Source organism: Dendrobates tinctorius, unplaced genomic scaffold, assembly GCF_039654945.1.
Source record: "Dendrobates tinctorius isolate UK_male_01 unplaced genomic scaffold, ASM3965494v1 ptg000094l, whole genome shotgun sequence".
NCBI classification, from domain to species: Eukaryota; Metazoa; Chordata; class Amphibia; order Anura; family Dendrobatidae; genus Dendrobates; species Dendrobates tinctorius.
Window position 1 is genome coordinate 1,727,084 of NW_027361762.1, and position 20,305 is coordinate 1,747,388.

The following is a 20,305-nucleotide window of genomic DNA, read 5'->3' on the forward strand; positions in this document are numbered from 1 at the left end:
CTGAGGAGGCACTGTGCATGTGTATAATGTTTACAAGGCTCTAGTGCACAGCACTGCAGGACACTGTGTAGCACTGACCATAGCGCACAGCGCCGTCCTCCGGCCGGCAGCGTACACCGCACACACAGGCCCTAATGGCGCCTCAAGGGTAGACACGTCTCATCATAGCAAAATAATACCGAAACGACAAGCCACGCCCCCTCTACGGACACGTGACTGAACACGTGATTATGACGTCATCAGGTCATTTCGCTTACTGGGATCAGGCATCGACACTACTGCCCTGGTAACAAGCAGCATGACAGCCCGCAGGGAGTGAGGAGTCATCGCTACCTCCGCGCACACGGCTCCGGATGCTGGAAGGTCAGTGCCCAGCGGGGAGCGAGTGGCCGACACATGTCCTGAGACCGGGCGCTGGGGCAGACACTGCTCACAGCCGGGGTAACCAGGCGGATCTCTGCCCTGAGCTGCTGACAGTGCGGGGCTGTGTACTGAGTGACCCCGGAGCTGTGCACATCTGTGTACTGAGTGACCCCGGAGCTGTGCACATCTGTGTACTGAGTGACCCCGGCGCTGTGCACATCTGTGTACTGAGTGACCCCGGAGCTGTGCACATCTGTGTACTGAGTGACCCCGGCGCTGTGCACATCCGTGTACTGAGTGACCCCGGCGCTGTGCACATCCGTGTACTGAGTGACCCCGGCGCTGTGCACATCTGTGTACTGAGTGACCCCGGAGCTGTGCACATCTGTGTACTGAGTGACCCCGGAGCTGTGCACATCTGTGTACTGAGTGACGCCGGCGCTGTGCACATCTGTGTACTGAGTGACGCCGGCGCTGTGCACATCTGTGTACTGAGTGACGCCGGCGCTGTGCACATCTGTGTACTGAGTGACGCCGGCGCTGTGCACATCTGTGTACTGAGTGACCCCGGCGCTGTGCACATCTGTGTACTGAGTGACCCCGGCGCTGTGCACATCTGTGTACTGAGTGACCCCGGCGCTGTGCACATCTGTGTACTGAGTGACCCCGGCGCTGTGCACATCTGTGTACTGAGTGACCCCGGCGCTGTGCACATCTGTGTACTGAGTGACCCCGGCGCTGTGCACATCTGTGTACTGAGTATTCCCGGCGCTATACATGACACATCTGTGTACTGAGTGATACCAGCGCTGTGCACATCTGTGTACTGAGTGATCCCGGCGCTATACATGACACATCTGTGTACTGAGTGACCCCGGAGCTGTGCACATCTGTGTACTGAGTGACCCCGGCGCTGTGCACATCTGTGTACTGAGTGACCCCGGCGCTGTGCACATCTGTGTACTGAGTGACCCCGGCGCTGTGCACATCTGTGTACTGAGTGACCCCGGAGCTGTGCACATCTGTGTACTGAGTGATACCAGCGCTGTGCACATCTGTGTACTGAGTGATCCCGGCGCTATACATGACACATCTGTGTACTGAGTGACCCCGGAGCTGTGCACATCTGTGTACTGAGTGACCCCGGAGCTGTGCACATCTGTGTACTGAGTGACCCCGGCGCTGTGCACATCTGTGTACTGAGTGACCCCGGCGCTGTGCACATCTGTGTACTGAGTGACCCCGGCGCTGTGCACATCTGTGTACTGAGTGACCCCGGCGCTGTGCACATCTGTGTACTGAGTGACGCCGGCGCTGTGCACATCTGTGTACTGAGTGACGCCGGCGCTGTGCACATCTGTGTACTGAGTGACGCCGGCGCTGTGCACATCTGTGTACTGAGTGACGCCGGCGCTGTGCACATCTGTGTACTGAGTGACGCCGGCGCTGTGCACATCTGTGTACTGAGTGACGCCGGCGCTGTGCACATCTGTGTACTGAGTGACGCCGGCGCTGTGCACATCTGTGTACTGAGTGACGCCGGCGCTGTGCACATCTGTGTACTGAGTGACCCCGGCGCTGTGCACATCTGTGTACTGAGTGACCCCGGCGCTGTGCACATCTGTGTACTGAGTGACCCCGGCGCTGTGCACATCTGTGTACTGAGTATTCCCGGCGCTATACATGACACATCTGTGTACTGAGTGATACCAGCGCTGTGCACATCTGTGTACTGAGTGACCCCGGAGCTGTGCACATCTGTGTACTGAGTGACCCCGGAGCTGTGCACATCTGTGTACTGAGTGACCCCGGAGCTGTGCACATCTGTGTACTGAGTGACCCCGGAGCTGTGCACATCTGTGTACTGAGTGACCCCGGAGCTGTGCACATCTGTGTACTGAGTGACCCCGGCGCTGTGCACATCTGTGTACTGAGTGACCCCGGCGCTGTGCACATCTGTGTACTGAGTGACCCCGGCGCTGTGCACATCTGTGTACTGAGTGACCCCGGCGCTGTGCACATCTGTGTACTGAGTGACCCCGGCGCTGTGCACATCTGTGTACTGAGTGACCCCGGCGCTGTGCACATCTGTGTACTGAGTGACCCCGGCGCTGTGCACATCTGTGTACTGAGTGACCCCGGCGCTGTGCACATCTGTGTACTGAGTGATCCCGGCGCTATACATGACACATCTGTGTACTGAGTGATCCCGGCGCTGTGCACATCTGTGTACTGAGTGACCCCGGCGCTGTGCACATCTGTGTACTGAGTGATCCCGGAGCTGTGCACATCTGTGTACTGAGTGACCCCGGCGCTGTGAACATCTGTGTACTGAGTGATCCCGGCGCTATACATGACACATCTGTGTACTGAGTGACCCCGGAGCTGTGCACATCTGTGTACTGAGTGACCCTGAAGCTATGCACATCTGTGTACTGAGTGACCCCGGAGCTGTGCACATCTGTGTACTGAGTGATACCAGCGCTGTGCACATCTGTGTACTGAGTGATCCCGGCGCTATACATGACACATCTGTGTACTGAGTGACCCCGGCGCTGTGCACATCTGTGTACTGAGTGACCCCGGCGCTGTGCACATCTGTGTACTGAGTGACCCCGGAGCTGTGCACATGTGTGTACTGAGTGACCCCGGAGCTGTGCACATGTGTGTACTGAGTGACCCCGGAGCTGTGCACATGTGTGTACTGAGTGACCCCGGAGCTGTGCACATGTGTGTACTGAGTGACCCCGGAGCTGTGCACATGTGTGTACTGAGTGACCCCGGAGCTGTGCACATGTGTGTACTGAGTGACCCCGGAGCTGTGCACATGTGTGTACTGAGTGACCCCGGAGCTGTGCACATGTGTGTACTGAGTGACCCCGGAGCTGTGCACATGTGTGTACTGAGTGACCCCGGAGCTGTGCACATGTGTGTACTGAGTGACCCCGGAGCTGTGCACATGTGTGTACTGAGTGACCCCGGAGCTGTGCACATGTGTGTACTGAGTGACCCCGGCGCTGTGCACATGTGTGTACTGAGTGACCCCGGCGCTGTGCACATGTGTGTACTGAGTGACCCCGGCGCTGTGCACATGTGTGTACTGAGTGACCCCGGCGCTGTGCACATGTGTGTACTGAGTGACCCCGGCGCTGTGCACATGTGTGTACTGAGTGACCCCGGCGCTGTGCACATGTGTGTACTGAGTGACCCCGGCGCTGTGCACATGTGTGTACTGAGTGACCCCGGCGCTGTGCACATGTGTGTACTGAGTGACCCCGGCGCTGTGCACATGTGTGTACTGAGTGACCCCGGCGCTGTGCACATGTGTGTACTGAGTGACCCCGGCGCTGTGCACATGTGTGTACTGAGTGACCCCGGCGCTGTGCACATGTGTGTACTGAGTGACCCCGGCGCTGTGCACATGTGTGTACTGAGTGACCCCGGCGCTGTGCACATGTGTGTACTGAGTGACCCCGGCGCTGTGCACATGTGTGTACTGAGTGACCCCGGCGCTGTGCACATGTGTGTACTGAGTGACCCCGGCGCTGTGCACATGTGTGTACTGAGTGACCCCGGCGCTGTGCACATGTGTGTACTGAGTGACCCCGGCGCTGTGCACATGTGTGTACTGAGTGACCCCGGCGCTGTGCACATCTGTGTACTGAGTGACCCCGGCGCTGTGCACATCTGTGTACTGAGTGACCCCGGCGCTGTGCACATCTGTGTACTGAGTGACCCCGGCGCTGTGCACATCTGTGTACTGAGTGACTCCGGAGCTGTGCACATCTGTGTACTGAGTATTCCCGGCGCTATACATGACACATCTGTGTACTGAGTGATACCAGCGCTGTGCACATCTGTGTACTGAGTGATCCCGGCGCTATACATGACACATCTGTGTACTGAGTGACCCCGGAGCTGTGCACATCTGTGTACTGAGTGACCCCGGCGCTGTGCACATCTGTGTACTGAGTGACCCCGGCGCTGTGCACATCTGTGTACTGAGTGACCCCGGCGCTGTGCACATCTGTGTACTGAGTGACCCCGGCGCTGTGCACATCTGTGTACTGAGTGACCCCGGCGCTGTGCACATCTGTGTACTGAGTGACCCCGGCGCTGTGCACATCTGTGTACTGAGTGACCCCGGCGCTGTGCACATCTGTGTACTGAGTGACCCCGGCGCTGTGCACATCTGTGTACTGAGTGACCCCGGCGCTGTGCACATCTGTGTACTGAGTGACCCCGGCGCTGTGCACATCTGTGTACTGAGTGACCCCGGCGCTGTGCACATCTGTGTACTGAGTGACCCCGGCGCTGTGCACATCTGTGTACTGAGTGACCCCGGCGCTGTGCACATCTGTGTACTGAGTGACCCCGGAGCTGTGCACATCTGTGTACTGAGTGACCCCGGAGCTGTGCACATCTGTGAACTGAGTGACGCCGGAGCTGTGCACATCTGTGAACTGAGTGACGCCGGCGCTGTGCACATCTGTGTACTGAGTGACGCCGGCGCTGTGCACATCTGTGTACTGAGTGACGCCGGCGCTGTGCACATCTGTGTACTGAGTGACCCCGGCGCTGTGCACATCTGTGTACTGAGTGACCCCGGCGCTGTGCACATCTGTGTACTGAGTGACCCCGGCGCTGTGCACATCTGTGTACTGAGTGACCCCGGCGCTGTGCACATCTGTGTACTGAGTGACCCCGGCGCTGTGCACATCTGTGTACTGAGTGACCCCGGCGCTGTGCACATCTGTGTACTGAGTGACCCCGGCGCTGTGCACATCTGTGTACTGAGTGACCCCGGCGCTATACATGACACATCTGTGTACTGAGTGATACCAGCGCTGTGCACATCTGTGTACTGAGTGATCCCGGCGCTATACATGACACATCTGTGTACTGAGTGACCCCGGAGCTGTGTACTGAGTGACCCCGGAGCTGTGCACATCTGTGTACTGAGTGACCCCGGAGCTGTGCACATCTGTGTACTGAGTGACCCCGGAGCTGTGCACATCTGTGTACTGAGTGACCCCGGCGCTGTGCACATCTGTGTACTGAGTGACCCCGGCGCTGTGCACATCTGTGTACTGAGTGACCCCGGCGCTGTGCACATCTGTGTACTGAGTGACCCCGGCGCTGTGCACATCTGTGTACTGAGTGACCCCGGCGCTGTGCACATCTGTGTACTGAGTGACCCCGGCGCTGTGCACATCTGTGTACTGAGTGACCCCGGCGCTGTGCACATCTGTGTACTGAGTGACCCCGGCGCTGTGCACATCTGTGTACTGAGTGACCCCGGCGCTATACATGACACATCTGTGTACTGAGTGATCCCGGCGCTGTGCACATCTGTGTACTGAGTGATCCTGGCGCTGTGCACATCTGTGTACTGAGTGATCCCGGAGCTGTGCACATCTGTGTACTGAGTGACCCCGGAGCTGTGCACATCTGTGTACTGAGTGACCCCGGCGCTGTGAACATCTGTGTACTGAGTGATCCCGGCGCTATACATGACACATCTGTGTACTGAGTGACCCCGGAGCTGTGCACATCTGTGTACTGAGTGACCCTGAAGCTATGCACATCTGTGTACTGAGTGACCCCGGAGCTGTGCACATCTGTGTACTGAGTGATACCAGCGCTGTGCACATCTGTGTACTGAGTGATCCCGGCGCTATACATGACACATCTGTGTACTGAGTGACCCCGGAGCTGTGCACATCTGTGTACTGAGTGACCCCGGCGCTGTGCACATCTGTGTACTGAGTGACCCCGGCGCTGTGCACATCTGTGTACTGAGTGACCCCGGCGCTGTGCACATCTGTGTACTGAGTGACCCCGGCGCTGTGCACATCTGTGTACTGAGTGACCCCGGCGCTGTGCACATCTGTGTACTGAGTGACCCCGGCGCTGTGCACATCTGTGTACTGAGTGACCCCGGCGCTGTGCACATCTGTGTACTGAGTGACCCCGGCGCTGTGCACATCTGTGTACTGAGTGACCCCGGCGCTGTGCACATCTGTGTACTGAGTGACCCCGGCGCTGTGCACATCTGTGTACTGAGTGACCCCGGCGCTGTGCACATCTGTGTACTGAGTGACCCCGGCGCTGTGCACATCTGTGTACTGAGTGACCCCGGCGCTGTGCACATCTGTGTACTGAGTGACCCCGGCGCTGTGCACATCTGTGTACTGAGTGACCCCGGAGCTGTGCACATCTGTGTACTGAGTGACGCCGGCGCTGTGCACATCTGTGTACTGAGTGACGCCGGCGCTGTGCACATCTGTGTACTGAGTGACCCCGGCGCTGTGCACATCTGTGTACTGAGTGACCCCGGCGCTGTGCACATCTGTGTACTGAGTGACCCCGGCGCTGTGCACATCTGTGTACTGAGTGACCCCGGCGCTGTGCACATCTGTGTACTGAGTGACCCCGGCGCTGTGCACATCTGTGTACTGAGTATTCCCGGCGCTATACATGACACATCTGTGTACTGAGTGATACCAGCGCTGTGCACATCTGTGTACTGAGTGATCCCGGCGCTATACATGACACATCTGTGTACTGAGTGACCCCGGAGCTGTGCACATCTGTGTACTGAGTGACCCCGGCGCTGTGCACATCTGTGTACTGAGTGACCCCGGCGCTGTGCACATCTGTGTACTGAGTGACCCCGGCGCTGTGCACATCTGTGTACTGAGTGACCCCGGCGCTGTGCACATCTGTGTACTGAGTGACCCCGGAGCTGTGCACATCTGTGTACTGAGTGACCCCGGCGCTGTGCACATCTGTGTACTGAGTGATCCCGGCGCTATACATGACACATCTGTGTACTGAGTGATCCCGGCGCTGTGCACATCTGTGTACTGAGTGATCCCGGCGCTGTGCACATCTGTGTACTGAGTGATCCCGGAGCTGTGCACATCTGTGTACTGAGTGACCCCGGAGCTGTGCACATCTGTGTACTGAGTGACCCCGGCGCTGTGAACATCTGTGTACTGAGTGATCCCGGCGCTATACATGACACATCTGTGTACTGAGTGACCCCGGAGCTGTGCACATCTGTGTACTGAGTGACCCTGAAGCTATGCACATCTGTGTACTGAGTGACCCCGGAGCTGTGCACATCTGTGTACTGAGTGATACCAGCGCTGTGCACATCTGTGTACTGAGTGATCCCGGCGCTATACATGACACATCTGTGTACTGAGTGACCCCGGAGCTGTGCACATCTGTGTACTGAGTGACCCCGGAGCTGTGCACATCTGTGTACTGAGTGACCCCGGCGCTGTGCACATCTGTGTACTGAGTGACCCCGGCGCTGTGCACATCTGTGTACTGAGTGACCCCGGCGCTGTGCACATCTGTGTACTGAGTGACCCCGGCGCTGTGCACATCTGTGTACTGAGTGACGCCGGCGCTGTGCACATCTGTGTACTGAGTGACGCCGGCGCTGTGCACATCTGTGTACTGAGTGACGCCGGCGCTGTGCACATCTGTGTACTGAGTGACGCCGGCGCTGTGCACATCTGTGTACTGAGTGACGCCGGCGCTGTGCACATCTGTGTACTGAGTGACGCCGGCGCTGTGCACATCTGTGTACTGAGTGACCCCGGCGCTGTGCACATCTGTGTACTGAGTGACCCCGGCGCTGTGCACATCTGTGTACTGAGTGACCCCGGCGCTGTGCACATCTGTGTACTGAGTGACCCCGGCGCTGTGCACATCTGTGTACTGAATATTCCCGGCGCTATACATGACACATCTGTGTACTGAGTGATACCAGCGCTGTGTACTGAGTGATCCCGGCGCTATACATGACACATCTGTGTACTGAGTGACCCCGGAGCTGTGCACATCTGTGTACTGAGTGACCCCGGAGCTGTGCACATCTGTGTACTGAGTGACCCCGGCGCTGTGCACATCTGTGTACTGAGTGACCCCGGCGCTGTGCACATCTGTGTACTGAGTGACCCCGGCGCTGTGCACATCTGTGTACTGAGTGACCCCGGCGCTGTGCACATCTGTGTACTGAGTGACCCCGGCGCTGTGCACATCTGTGTACTGAGTGACCCCGGCGCTGTGCACATCTGTGTACTGAGTGACCCCGGCGCTGTGCACATCTGTGTACTGAGTGACCCCGGCGCTGTGCACATCTGTGTACTGAGTGACCCCGGCGCTGTGCACATCTGTGTACTGAGTGACCCCGGCGCTGTGCACATCTGTGTACTGAGTGACCCCGGCGCTGTGCACATCTGTGTACTGAGTGACCCCGGAGCTGTGCACATCTGTGTACTGAGTGACCCCGGAGCTGTGCACATCTGTGTACTGAGTGACCCCGGAGCTGTGCACATCTGTGTACTGAGTGACCCCGGAGCTGTGCACATCTGTGTACTGAGTGACCCCGGCGCTATACATGACACATCTGTGTACTGAGTGATCCCGGCGCTGTGCACATGTGTGTACTGAGTGACCCCGGCGCTGTGCACATGTGTGTACTGAGTGACCCCGGCGCTGTGCACATGTGTGTACTGAGTGACCCCGGCGCTGTGCACATGTGTGTACTGAGTGACCCCGGCGCTGTGCACATGTGTGTACTGAGTGACCCCGGCGCTGTGCACATGTGTGTACTGAGTGACCCCGGCGCTGTGCACATGTGTGTACTGAGTGACCCCGGCGCTGTGCACATGTGTGTACTGAGTGACCCCGGCGCTGTGCACATGTGTGTACTGAGTGACCCCGGCGCTGTGCACATGTGTGTACTGAGTGACCCCGGCGCTGTGCACATGTGTGTACTGAGTGACCCCGGCGCTGTGCACATGTGTGTACTGAGTGACCCCGGCGCTGTGCACATGTGTGTACTGAGTGACCCCGGCGCTGTGCACATGTGTGTACTGAGTGACCCCGGCGCTGTGCACATGTGTGTACTGAGTGACCCCGGCGCTGTGCACATGTGTGTACTGAGTGACCCCGGCGCTGTGCACATGTGTGTACTGAGTGACCCCGGCGCTGTGCACATGTGTGTACTGAGTGACCCCGGCGCTGTGCACATGTGTGTACTGAGTGACCCCGGCGCTGTGCACATGTGTGTACTGAGTGACCCCGGCGCTGTGCACATGTGTGTACTGAGTGACCCCGGCGCTGTGCACATGTGTGTACTGAGTGACCCCGGCGCTGTGCACATGTGTGTACTGAGTGACCCCGGCGCTGTGCACATGTGTGTACTGAGTGACCCCGGCGCTGTGCACATGTGTGTACTGAGTGACCCCGGCGCTGTGCACATGTGTGTACTGAGTGACCCCGGCGCTGTGCACATGTGTGTACTGAGTGACCCCGGCGCTGTGCACATGTGTGTACTGAGTGACCCCGGCGCTGTGCACATGTGTGTACTGAGTGACCCCGGCGCTGTGCACATGTGTGTACTGAGTGACCCCGGCGCTGTGCACATGTGTGTACTGAGTGACCCCGGCGCTGTGCACATGTGTGTACTGAGTGACCCCGGCGCTGTGCACATGTGTGTACTGAGTGACCCCGGCGCTGTGCACATGTGTGTACTGAGTGACCCCGGCGCTGTGCACATGTGTGTACTGAGTGACCCCGGCGCTGTGCACATGTGTGTACTGAGTGACCCCGGCGCTGTGCACATGTGTGTACTGAGTGACCCCGGCGCTGTGCACATGTGTGTACTGAGTGACCCCGGCGCTGTGCACATGTGTGTACTGAGTGACCCCGGCGCTGTGCACATGTGTGTACTGAGTGACCCCGGCGCTGTGCACATGTGTGTACTGAGTGACCCCGGCGCTGTGCACATGTGTGTACTGAGTGACCCCGGCGCTGTGCACATGTGTGTACTGAGTGACCCCGGCGCTGTGCACATGTGTGTACTGAGTGACCCCGGCGCTGTGCACATGTGTGTACTGAGTGACCCCGGCGCTGTGCACATGTGTGTACTGAGTGACCCCGGCGCTGTGCACATGTGTGTACTGAGTGACCCCGGCGCTGTGCACATGTGTGTACTGAGTGACCCCGGCGCTGTGCACATGTGTGTACTGAGTGACCCCGGCGCTGTGCACATGTGTGTACTGAGTGACCCCGGCGCTGTGCACATGTGTGTACTGAGTGACCCCGGCGCTGTGCACATGTGTGTACTGAGTGACCCCGGCGCTGTGCACATGTGTGTACTGAGTGACCCCGGCGCTGTGCACATGTGTGTACTGAGTGACCCCGGCGCTGTGCACATGTGTGTACTGAGTGACCCCGGCGCTGTGCACATGTGTGTACTGAGTGACCCCGGCGCTGTGCACATGTGTGTACTGAGTGACCCCGGCGCTGTGCACATGTGTGTACTGAGTGACCCCGGCGCTGTGCACATGTGTGTACTGAGTGACCCCGGCGCTGTGCACATGTGTGTACTGAGTGACCCCGGCGCTGTGCACATGTGTGTACTGAGTGACCCCGGCGCTGTGCACATGTGTGTACTGAGTGACCCCGGCGCTGTGCACATGTGTGTACTGAGTGACCCCGGCGCTGTGCACATGTGTGTACTGAGTGACCCCGGCGCTGTGCACATGTGTGTACTGAGTGACCCCGGCGCTGTGCACATGTGTGTACTGAGTGACCCCGGCGCTGTGCACATGTGTGTACTGAGTGACCCCGGCGCTGTGCACATGTGTGTACTGAGTGACCCCGGCGCTGTGCACATGTGTGTACTGAGTGACCCCGGCGCTGTGCACATGTGTGTACTGAGTGACCCCGGCGCTGTGCACATGTGTGTACTGAGTGACCCCGGCGCTGTGCACATGTGTGTACTGAGTGACCCCGGCGCTGTGCACATGTGTGTACTGAGTGACCCCGGCGCTGTGCACATGTGTGTACTGAGTGACCCCGGCGCTGTGCACATGTGTGTACTGAGTGACCCCGGCGCTGTGCACATGTGTGTACTGAGTGACCCCGGCGCTGTGCACATGTGTGTACTGAGTGACCCCGGCGCTGTGCACATGTGTGTACTGAGTGACCCCGGCGCTGTGCACATGTGTGTACTGAGTGACCCCGGCGCTGTGCACATGTGTGTACTGAGTGACCCCGGCGCTGTGCACATGTGTGTACTGAGTGACCCCGGCGCTGTGCACATGTGTGTACTGAGTGACCCCGGCGCTGTGCACATGTGTGTACTGAGTGACCCCGGCGCTGTGCACATGTGTGTACTGAGTGACCCCGGCGCTGTGCACATGTGTGTACTGAGTGACCCCGGCGCTGTGCACATGTGTGTACTGAGTGACCCCGGCGCTGTGCACATGTGTGTACTGAGTGACCCCGGCGCTGTGCACATGTGTGTACTGAGTGACCCCGGCGCTGTGCACATGTGTGTACTGAGTGACCCCGGCGCTGTGCACATGTGTGTACTGAGTGACCCCGGCGCTGTGCACATGTGTGTACTGAGTGACCCCGGCGCTGTGCACATGTGTGTACTGAGTGACCCCGGCGCTGTGCACATGTGTGTACTGAGTGACCCCGGCGCTGTGCACATGTGTGTACTGAGTGACCCCGGCGCTGTGCACATGTGTGTACTGAGTGACCCCGGCGCTGTGCACATGTGTGTACTGAGTGACCCCGGCGCTGTGCACATGTGTGTACTGAGTGACCCCGGCGCTGTGCACATCTGTGTACTGAGTGACTCCGGAGCTGTGCACATCTGTGTACTGAGTATTCCCGGCGCTATACATGACACATCTGTGTACTGAGTGATACCAGCGCTGTGCACATCTGTGTACTGAGTGATCCCGGCGCTATACATGACACATCTGTGTACTGAGTGACCCCGGAGCTGTGCACATCTGTGTACTGAGTGACCCCGGAGCTGTGCACATCTGTGTACTGAGTGACCCCGGAGCTGTGCACGTTTGTGTACTGAGTGACCCCGGCGCTGTGCACGTCTGTGTACTGAGTGACCCCGGCGCTGTGCACGTCTGTGTACTGAGTGACCCCGGCGCTGTGCACGTCTGTGTACTGAGTGACCCCGGCGCTGTGCACATCTGTGTACTGAGTGACCCCGGCGCTGTGCACATCTGTGTACTGAGTGACCCCGGCGCTGTGCACATCTGTGTACTGAGTGACCCCGGCGCTGTGCACATCTGTGTACTGAGTGACCCCGGAGCTGTGCACATGTGTGTACTGAGTGACCCCGGAGCTGTGCACATGTGTGTACTGAGTGACCCCGGAGCTGTGCACATGTGTGTACTGAGTGACCCCGGAGCTGTGCACATGTGTGTACTGAGTGACCCCGGAGCTGTGCACATGTGTGTACTGAGTGACCCCGGAGCTGTGCACATGTGTGTACTGAGTGACCCCGGAGCTGTGCACATGTGTGTACTGAGTGACCCCGGAGCTGTGCACATGTGTGTACTGAGTGACCCCGGAGCTGTGCACATGTGTGTACTGAGTGACCCCGGAGCTGTGCACATGTGTGTACTGAGTGACCCCGGAGCTGTGCACATGTGTGTACTGAGTGACCCCGGAGCTGTGCACATGTGTGTACTGAGTGACCCCGGCGCTGTGCACATGTGTGTACTGAGTGACCCCGGCGCTGTGCACATGTGTGTACTGAGTGACCCCGGCGCTGTGCACATGTGTGTACTGAGTGACCCCGGCGCTGTGCACATGTGTGTACTGAGTGACCCCGGCGCTGTGCACATGTGTGTACTGAGTGACCCCGGCGCTGTGCACATGTGTGTACTGAGTGACCCCGGCGCTGTGCACATGTGTGTACTGAGTGACCCCGGCGCTGTGCACATGTGTGTACTGAGTGACCCCGGCGCTGTGCACATGTGTGTACTGAGTGACCCCGGCGCTGTGCACATGTGTGTACTGAGTGACCCCGGCGCTGTGCACATGTGTGTACTGAGTGACCCCGGCGCTGTGCACATGTGTGTACTGAGTGACCCCGGCGCTGTGCACATGTGTGTACTGAGTGACCCCGGCGCTGTGCACATGTGTGTACTGAGTGACCCCGGCGCTGTGCACATGTGTGTACTGAGTGACCCCGGCGCTGTGCACATGTGTGTACTGAGTGACCCCGGCGCTGTGCACATGTGTGTACTGAGTGACCCCGGCGCTGTGCACATCTGTGTACTGAGTGACCCCGGCGCTGTGCACATCTGTGTACTGAGTGACCCCGGCGCTGTGCACATCTGTGTACTGAGTGACCCCGGCGCTGTGCACATCTGTGTACTGAGTGACTCCGGAGCTGTGCACATCTGTGTACTGAGTATTCCCGGCGCTATACATGACACATCTGTGTACTGAGTGATACCAGCGCTGTGCACATCTGTGTACTGAGTGATCCCGGCGCTATACATGACACATCTGTGTACTGAGTGACCCCGGAGCTGTGCACATCTGTGTACTGAGTGACCCCGGCGCTGTGCACATCTGTGTACTGAGTGACCCCGGCGCTGTGCACATCTGTGTACTGAGTGACCCCGGCGCTGTGCACATCTGTGTACTGAGTGACCCCGGCGCTGTGCACATCTGTGTACTGAGTGACCCCGGCGCTGTGCACATCTGTGTACTGAGTGACCCCGGCGCTGTGCACATCTGTGTACTGAGTGACCCCGGCGCTGTGCACATCTGTGTACTGAGTGACCCCGGCGCTGTGCACATCTGTGTACTGAGTGACCCCGGCGCTGTGCACATCTGTGTACTGAGTGACCCCGGCGCTGTGCACATCTGTGTACTGAGTGACCCCGGCGCTGTGCACATCTGTGTACTGAGTGACCCCGGCGCTGTGCACATCTGTGTACTGAGTGACCCCGGCGCTGTGCACATCTGTGTACTGAGTGACCCCGGAGCTGTGCACATCTGTGTACTGAGTGACCCCGGAGCTGTGCACATCTGTGAACTGAGTGACGCCGGAGCTGTGCACATCTGTGAACTGAGTGACGCCGGCGCTGTGCACATCTGTGTACTGAGTGACGCCGGCGCTGTGCACATCTGTGTACTGAGTGACGCCGGCGCTGTGCACATCTGTGTACTGAGTGACCCCGGCGCTGTGCACATCTGTGTACTGAGTGACCCCGGCGCTGTGCACATCTGTGTACTGAGTGACCCCGGCGCTGTGCACATCTGTGTACTGAGTGACCCCGGCGCTGTGCACATCTGTGTACTGAGTGACCCCGGCGCTGTGCACATCTGTGTACTGAGTGACCCCGGCGCTGTGCACATCTGTGTACTGAGTGACCCCGGCGCTGTGCACATCTGTGTACTGAGTGACCCCGGCGCTATACATGACACATCTGTGTACTGAGTGATACCAGCGCTGTGCACATCTGTGTACTGAGTGATCCCGGCGCTATACATGACACATCTGTGTACTGAGTGACCCCGGAGCTGTGTACTGAGTGACCCCGGAGCTGTGCACATCTGTGTACTGAGTGACCCCGGAGCTGTGCACATCTGTGTACTGAGTGACCCCGGAGCTGTGCACATCTGTGTACTGAGTGACCCCGGCGCTGTGCACATCTGTGTACTGAGTGACCCCGGCGCTGTGCACATCTGTGTACTGAGTGACCCCGGCGCTGTGCACATCTGTGTACTGAGTGACCCCGGCGCTGTGCACATCTGTGTACTGAGTGACCCCGGCGCTGTGCACATCTGTGTACTGAGTGACCCCGGCGCTGTGCACATCTGTGTACTGAGTGACCCCGGCGCTGTGCACATCTGTGTACTGAGTGACCCCGGCGCTGTGCACATCTGTGTACTGAGTGACCCCGGCGCTATACATGACACATCTGTGTACTGAGTGATCCCGGCGCTGTGCACATCTGTGTACTGAGTGATCCTGGCGCTGTGCACATCTGTGTACTGAGTGATCCCGGAGCTGTGCACATCTGTGTACTGAGTGACCCCGGAGCTGTGCACATCTGTGTACTGAGTGACCCCGGCGCTGTGAACATCTGTGTACTGAGTGATCCCGGCGCTATACATGACACATCTGTGTACTGAGTGACCCCGGAGCTGTGCACATCTGTGTACTGAGTGACCCTGAAGCTATGCACATCTGTGTACTGAGTGACCCCGGAGCTGTGCACATCTGTGTACTGAGTGATACCAGCGCTGTGCACATCTGTGTACTGAGTGATCCCGGCGCTATACATGACACATCTGTGTACTGAGTGACCCCGGAGCTGTGCACATCTGTGTACTGAGTGACCCCGGCGCTGTGCACATCTGTGTACTGAGTGACCCCGGCGCTGTGCACATCTGTGTACTGAGTGACCCCGGCGCTGTGCACATCTGTGTACTGAGTGACCCCGGCGCTGTGCACATCTGTGTACTGAGTGACCCCGGCGCTGTGCACATCTGTGTACTGAGTGACCCCGGCGCTGTGCACATCTGTGTACTGAGTGACCCCGGCGCTGTGCACATCTGTGTACTGAGTGACCCCGGCGCTGTGCACATCTGTGTACTGAGTGACCCCGGCGCTGTGCACATCTGTGTACTGAGTGACCCCGGCGCTGTGCACATCTGTGTACTGAGTGACCCCGGCACTGTGCACATCTGTGTACTGAGTGACCCCGGCGCTGTGCACATCTGTGTACTGAGTGACCCCGGCGCTGTGCACATCTGTGTACTGAGTGACCCCGGCGCTGTGCACATCTGTGTACTGAGTGACCCCGGAGCTGTGCACATCTGTGTACTGAGTGACGCCGGCGCTGTGCACATCTGTGTACTGAGTGACGCCGGCGCTGTGCACATCTGTGTACTGAGTGACCCCGGCGCTGTGCACATCTGTGTACTGAGTGACCCCGGCGCTGTGCACATCTGTGTACTGAGTGACCCCGGCGCTGTGCACATCTGTGTACTGAGTGACCCCGGCGCTGTGCACATCTGTGTACTGAGTGACCCCGGCGCTGTGCACATCTGTGTACTGAGTATTCCCGGCGCTATACATGACACATCTGTGTACTGAGTGATACCAGCGCTGTGCACATCTGTGTACTGAGTGATCCCGGCGCTATACATGACACATCTGTGTACTGAGTGACCCCGGAGCTGTGCACATCTGTGTACTGAGTGACCCCGGCGCTGTGCACATCTGTGTACTGAGTGACCCCGGCGCTGTGCACATCTGTGTACTGAGTGACCCCGGCGCTGTGCACATCTGTGTACTGAGTGACCCCGGCGCTGTGCACATCTGTGTACTGAGTGACCCCGGAGCTGTGCACATCTGTGTACTGAGTGACCCCGGCGCTGTGCACATCTGTGTACTGAGTGATCCCGGCGCTATACATGACACATCTGTGTACTGAGTGATCCCGGCGCTGTGCACATCTGTGTACTGAGTGATCCCGGCGCTGTGCACATCTGTGTACTGAGTGATCCCGGAGCTGTGCACATCTGTGTACTGAGTGACCCCGGAGCTGTGCACATCTGTGTACTGAGTGACCCCGGCGCTGTGAACATCTGTGTACTGAGTGATCCCGGCGCTATACATGACACATCTGTGTACTGAGTGACCCCGGAGCTGTGCACATCTGTGTACTGAGTGACCCTGAAGCTATGCACATCTGTGTACTGAGTGACCCCGGAGCTGTGCACATCTGTGTACTGAGTGATACCAGCGCTGTGCACATCTGTGTACTGAGTGATCCCGGCGCTATACATGACACATCTGTGTACTGAGTGACCCCGGAGCTGTGCACATCTGTGTACTGAGTGACCCCGGAGCTGTGCACATCTGTGTACTGAGTGACCCCGGCGCTGTGCACATCTGTGTACTGAGTGACCCCGGCGCTGTGCACATCTGTGTACTGAGTGACCCCGGCGCTGTGCACATCTGTGTACTGAGTGACCCCGGCGCTGTGCACATCTGTGTACTGAGTGACGCCGGCGCTGTGCACATCTGTGTACTGAGTGACGCCGGCGCTGTGCACATCTGTGTACTGAGTGACGCCGGCGCTGTGCACATCTGTGTACTGAGTGACGCCGGCGCTGTGCACATCTGTGTACTGAGTGACGCCGGCGCTGTGCACATCTGTGTACTGAGTGACGCCGGCGCTGTGCACATCTGTGTACTGAGTGACCCCGGCGCTGTGCACATCTGTGTACTGAGTGACCCCGGCGCTGTGCACATCTGTGTACTGAGTGACCCCGGCGCTGTGCACATCTGTGTACTGAGTGACCCCGGCGCTGTGCACATCTGTGTACTGAATATTCCCGGCGCTATACATGACACATCTGTGTACTGAGTGATACCAGCGCTGTGTACTGAGTGATCCCGGCGCTATACATGACACATCTGTGTACTGAGTGACCCCGGAGCTGTGCACATCTGTGTACTGAGTGACCCCGGAGCTGTGCACATCTGTGTACTGAGTGACCCCGGCGCTGTGCACATCTGTGTACTGAGTGACCCCGGCGCTGTGCACATCTGTGTACTGAGTGACCCCGGCGCTGTGCACATCTGTGTACTGAGTGACCCCGGCGCTGTGCACATCTGTGTACTGAGTGACCCCGGCGCTGTGCACATCTGTGTACTGAGTGACCCCGGCGCTGTGCACATCTGTGTACTGAGTGACCCCGGCGCTGTGCACATCTGTGTACTGAGTGACCCCGGCGCTGTGCACATCTGTGTACTGAGTGACCCCGGCGCTGTGCACATCTGTGTACTGAGTGACCCCGGCGCTGTGCACATCTGTGTACTGAGTGACCCCGGAGCTGTGCACATCTGTGTACTGAGTGACCCCGGAGCTGTGCACATCTGTGTACTGAGTGACCCCGGAGCTGTGCACATCTGTGTACTGAGTGACCCCGGAGCTGTGCACATCTGTGTACTGAGTGACCCCGGCGCTATACATGACACATCTGTGTACTGAGTGATCCCGGCGCTGTGCACATGTGTGTACTGAGTGACCCCGGCGCTGTGCACATGTGTGTACTGAGTGACCCCGGCGCTGTGCACATGTGTGTACTGAGTGACCCCGGCGCTGTGCACATGTGTGTACTGAGTGACCCCGGCGCTGTGCACATGTGTGTACTGAGTGACCCCGGCGCTGTGCACATGTGTGTACTGAGTGACCCCGGCGCTGTGCACATGTGTGTACTGAGTGACCCCGGCGCTGTGCACATGTGTGTACTGAGTGACCCCGGCGCTGTGCACATGTGTGTACTGAGTGACCCCGGCGCTGTGCACATGTGTGTACTGAGTGACCCCGGCGCTGTGCACATGTGTGTACTGAGTGACCCCGGCGCTGTGCACATGTGTGTACTGAGTGACCCCGGCGCTGTGCACATGTGTGTACTGAGTGACCCCGGCGCTGTGCACATGTGTGTACTGAGTGACCCCGGCGCTGTGCACATGTGTGTACTGAGTGACCCCGGCGCTGTGCACATGTGTGTACTGAGTGACCCCGGCGCTGTGCACATGTGTGTACTGAGTGACCCCGGCGCTGTGCACATGTGTGTACTGAGTGACCCCGGCGCTGTGCACATGTGTGTACTGAGTGACCCCGGCGCTGTGCACATGTGTGTACTGAGTGACCCCGGCGCTGTGCACATGTGTGTACTGAGTGACCCCGGCGCTGTGCACATGTGTGTACTGAGTGACCCCGGCGCTGTGCACATGTGTGTACTGAGTGACCCCGGCGCTGTGCACATGTGTGTACTGAGTGACCCCGGCGCTGTGCACATGTGTGTACTGAGTGACCCCGGCGCTGTGCACATGTGTGTACTGAGTGACCCCGGCGCTGTGCACATGTGTGTACTGAGTGACCCCGGCGCTGTGCACATGTGTGTACTGAGTGACCCCGGCGCTGTGCACATGTGTGTACTGAGTGACCCCGGCGCTGTGCACATGTGTGTACTGAGTGACCCCGGCGCTGTGCACATGTGTGTACTGAGTGACCCCGGCGCTGTGCACATGTGTGTACTGAGTGACCCCGGCGCTGTGCACATGTGTGTACTGAGTGACCCCGGCGCTGTGCACATGTGTGTACTGAGTGACCCCGGCGCTGTGCACATGTGTGTACTGAGTGACCCCGGCGCTGTGCACATGTGTGTACTGAGTGACCCCGGCGCTGTGCACATGTGTGTACTGAGTGACCCCGGCGCTGTGCACATGTGTGTACTGAGTGACCCCGGCGCTGTGCACATGTGTGTACTGAGTGACCCCGGCGCTGTGCACATGTGTGTACTGAGTGACCCCGGCGCTGTGCACATGTGTGTACTGAGTGACCCCGGCGCTGTGCACATGTGTGTACTGAGTGACCCCGGCGCTGTGCACATGTGTGTACTGAGTGACCCCGGCGCTGTGCACATGTGTGTACTGAGTGACCCCGGCGCTGTGCACATGTGTGTACTGAGTGACCCCGGCGCTGTGCACATGTGTGTACTGAGTGACCCCGGCGCTGTGCACATGTGTGTACTGAGTGACCCCGGCGCTGTGCACATGTGTGTACTGAGTGACCCCGGCGCTGTGCACATGTGTGTACTGAGTGACCCCGGCGCTGTGCACATGTGTGTACTGAGTGACCCCGGCGCTGTGCACATGTGTGTACTGAGTGACCCCGGCGCTGTGCACATGTGTGTACTGAGTGACCCCGGCGCTGTGCACATGTGTGTACTGAGTGACCCCGGCGCTGTGCACATGTGTGTACTGAGTGACCCCGGCGCTGTGCACATGTGTGTACTGAGTGACCCCGGCGCTGTGCACATGTGTGTACTGAGTGACCCCGGCGCTGTGCACATGTGTGTACTGAGTGACCCCGGCGCTGTGCACATGTGTGTACTGAGTGACCCCGGCGCTGTGCACATGTGTGTACTGAGTGACCCCGGCGCTGTGCACATGTGTGTACTGAGTGACCCCGGCGCTGTGCACATGTGTGTACTGAGTGACCCCGGCGCTGTGCACATGTGTGTACTGAGTGACCCCGGCGCTGTGCAC

General features: G+C 58.8%; 1 protein-coding gene across 1 annotated transcript in view; it reads left to right on the top strand.

Annotated features, from left to right (window-relative positions):
* Positions 1–217: 217 nt before the first annotated feature.
* CCDC134 (coiled-coil domain containing 134) overlaps positions 218–20,305 on the top strand; it is a 126,356-nt gene continuing 106,268 nt past the window's right edge. Inside the window, exon 1 of the mRNA XM_073586640.1 lies at positions 218–363. Within this exon, the coding sequence (XP_073442741.1) occupies positions 354–363 (10 nt within the window). The 5' untranslated portion in view covers positions 218–353. The remainder of the gene's footprint in view (positions 364–20,305) is intronic.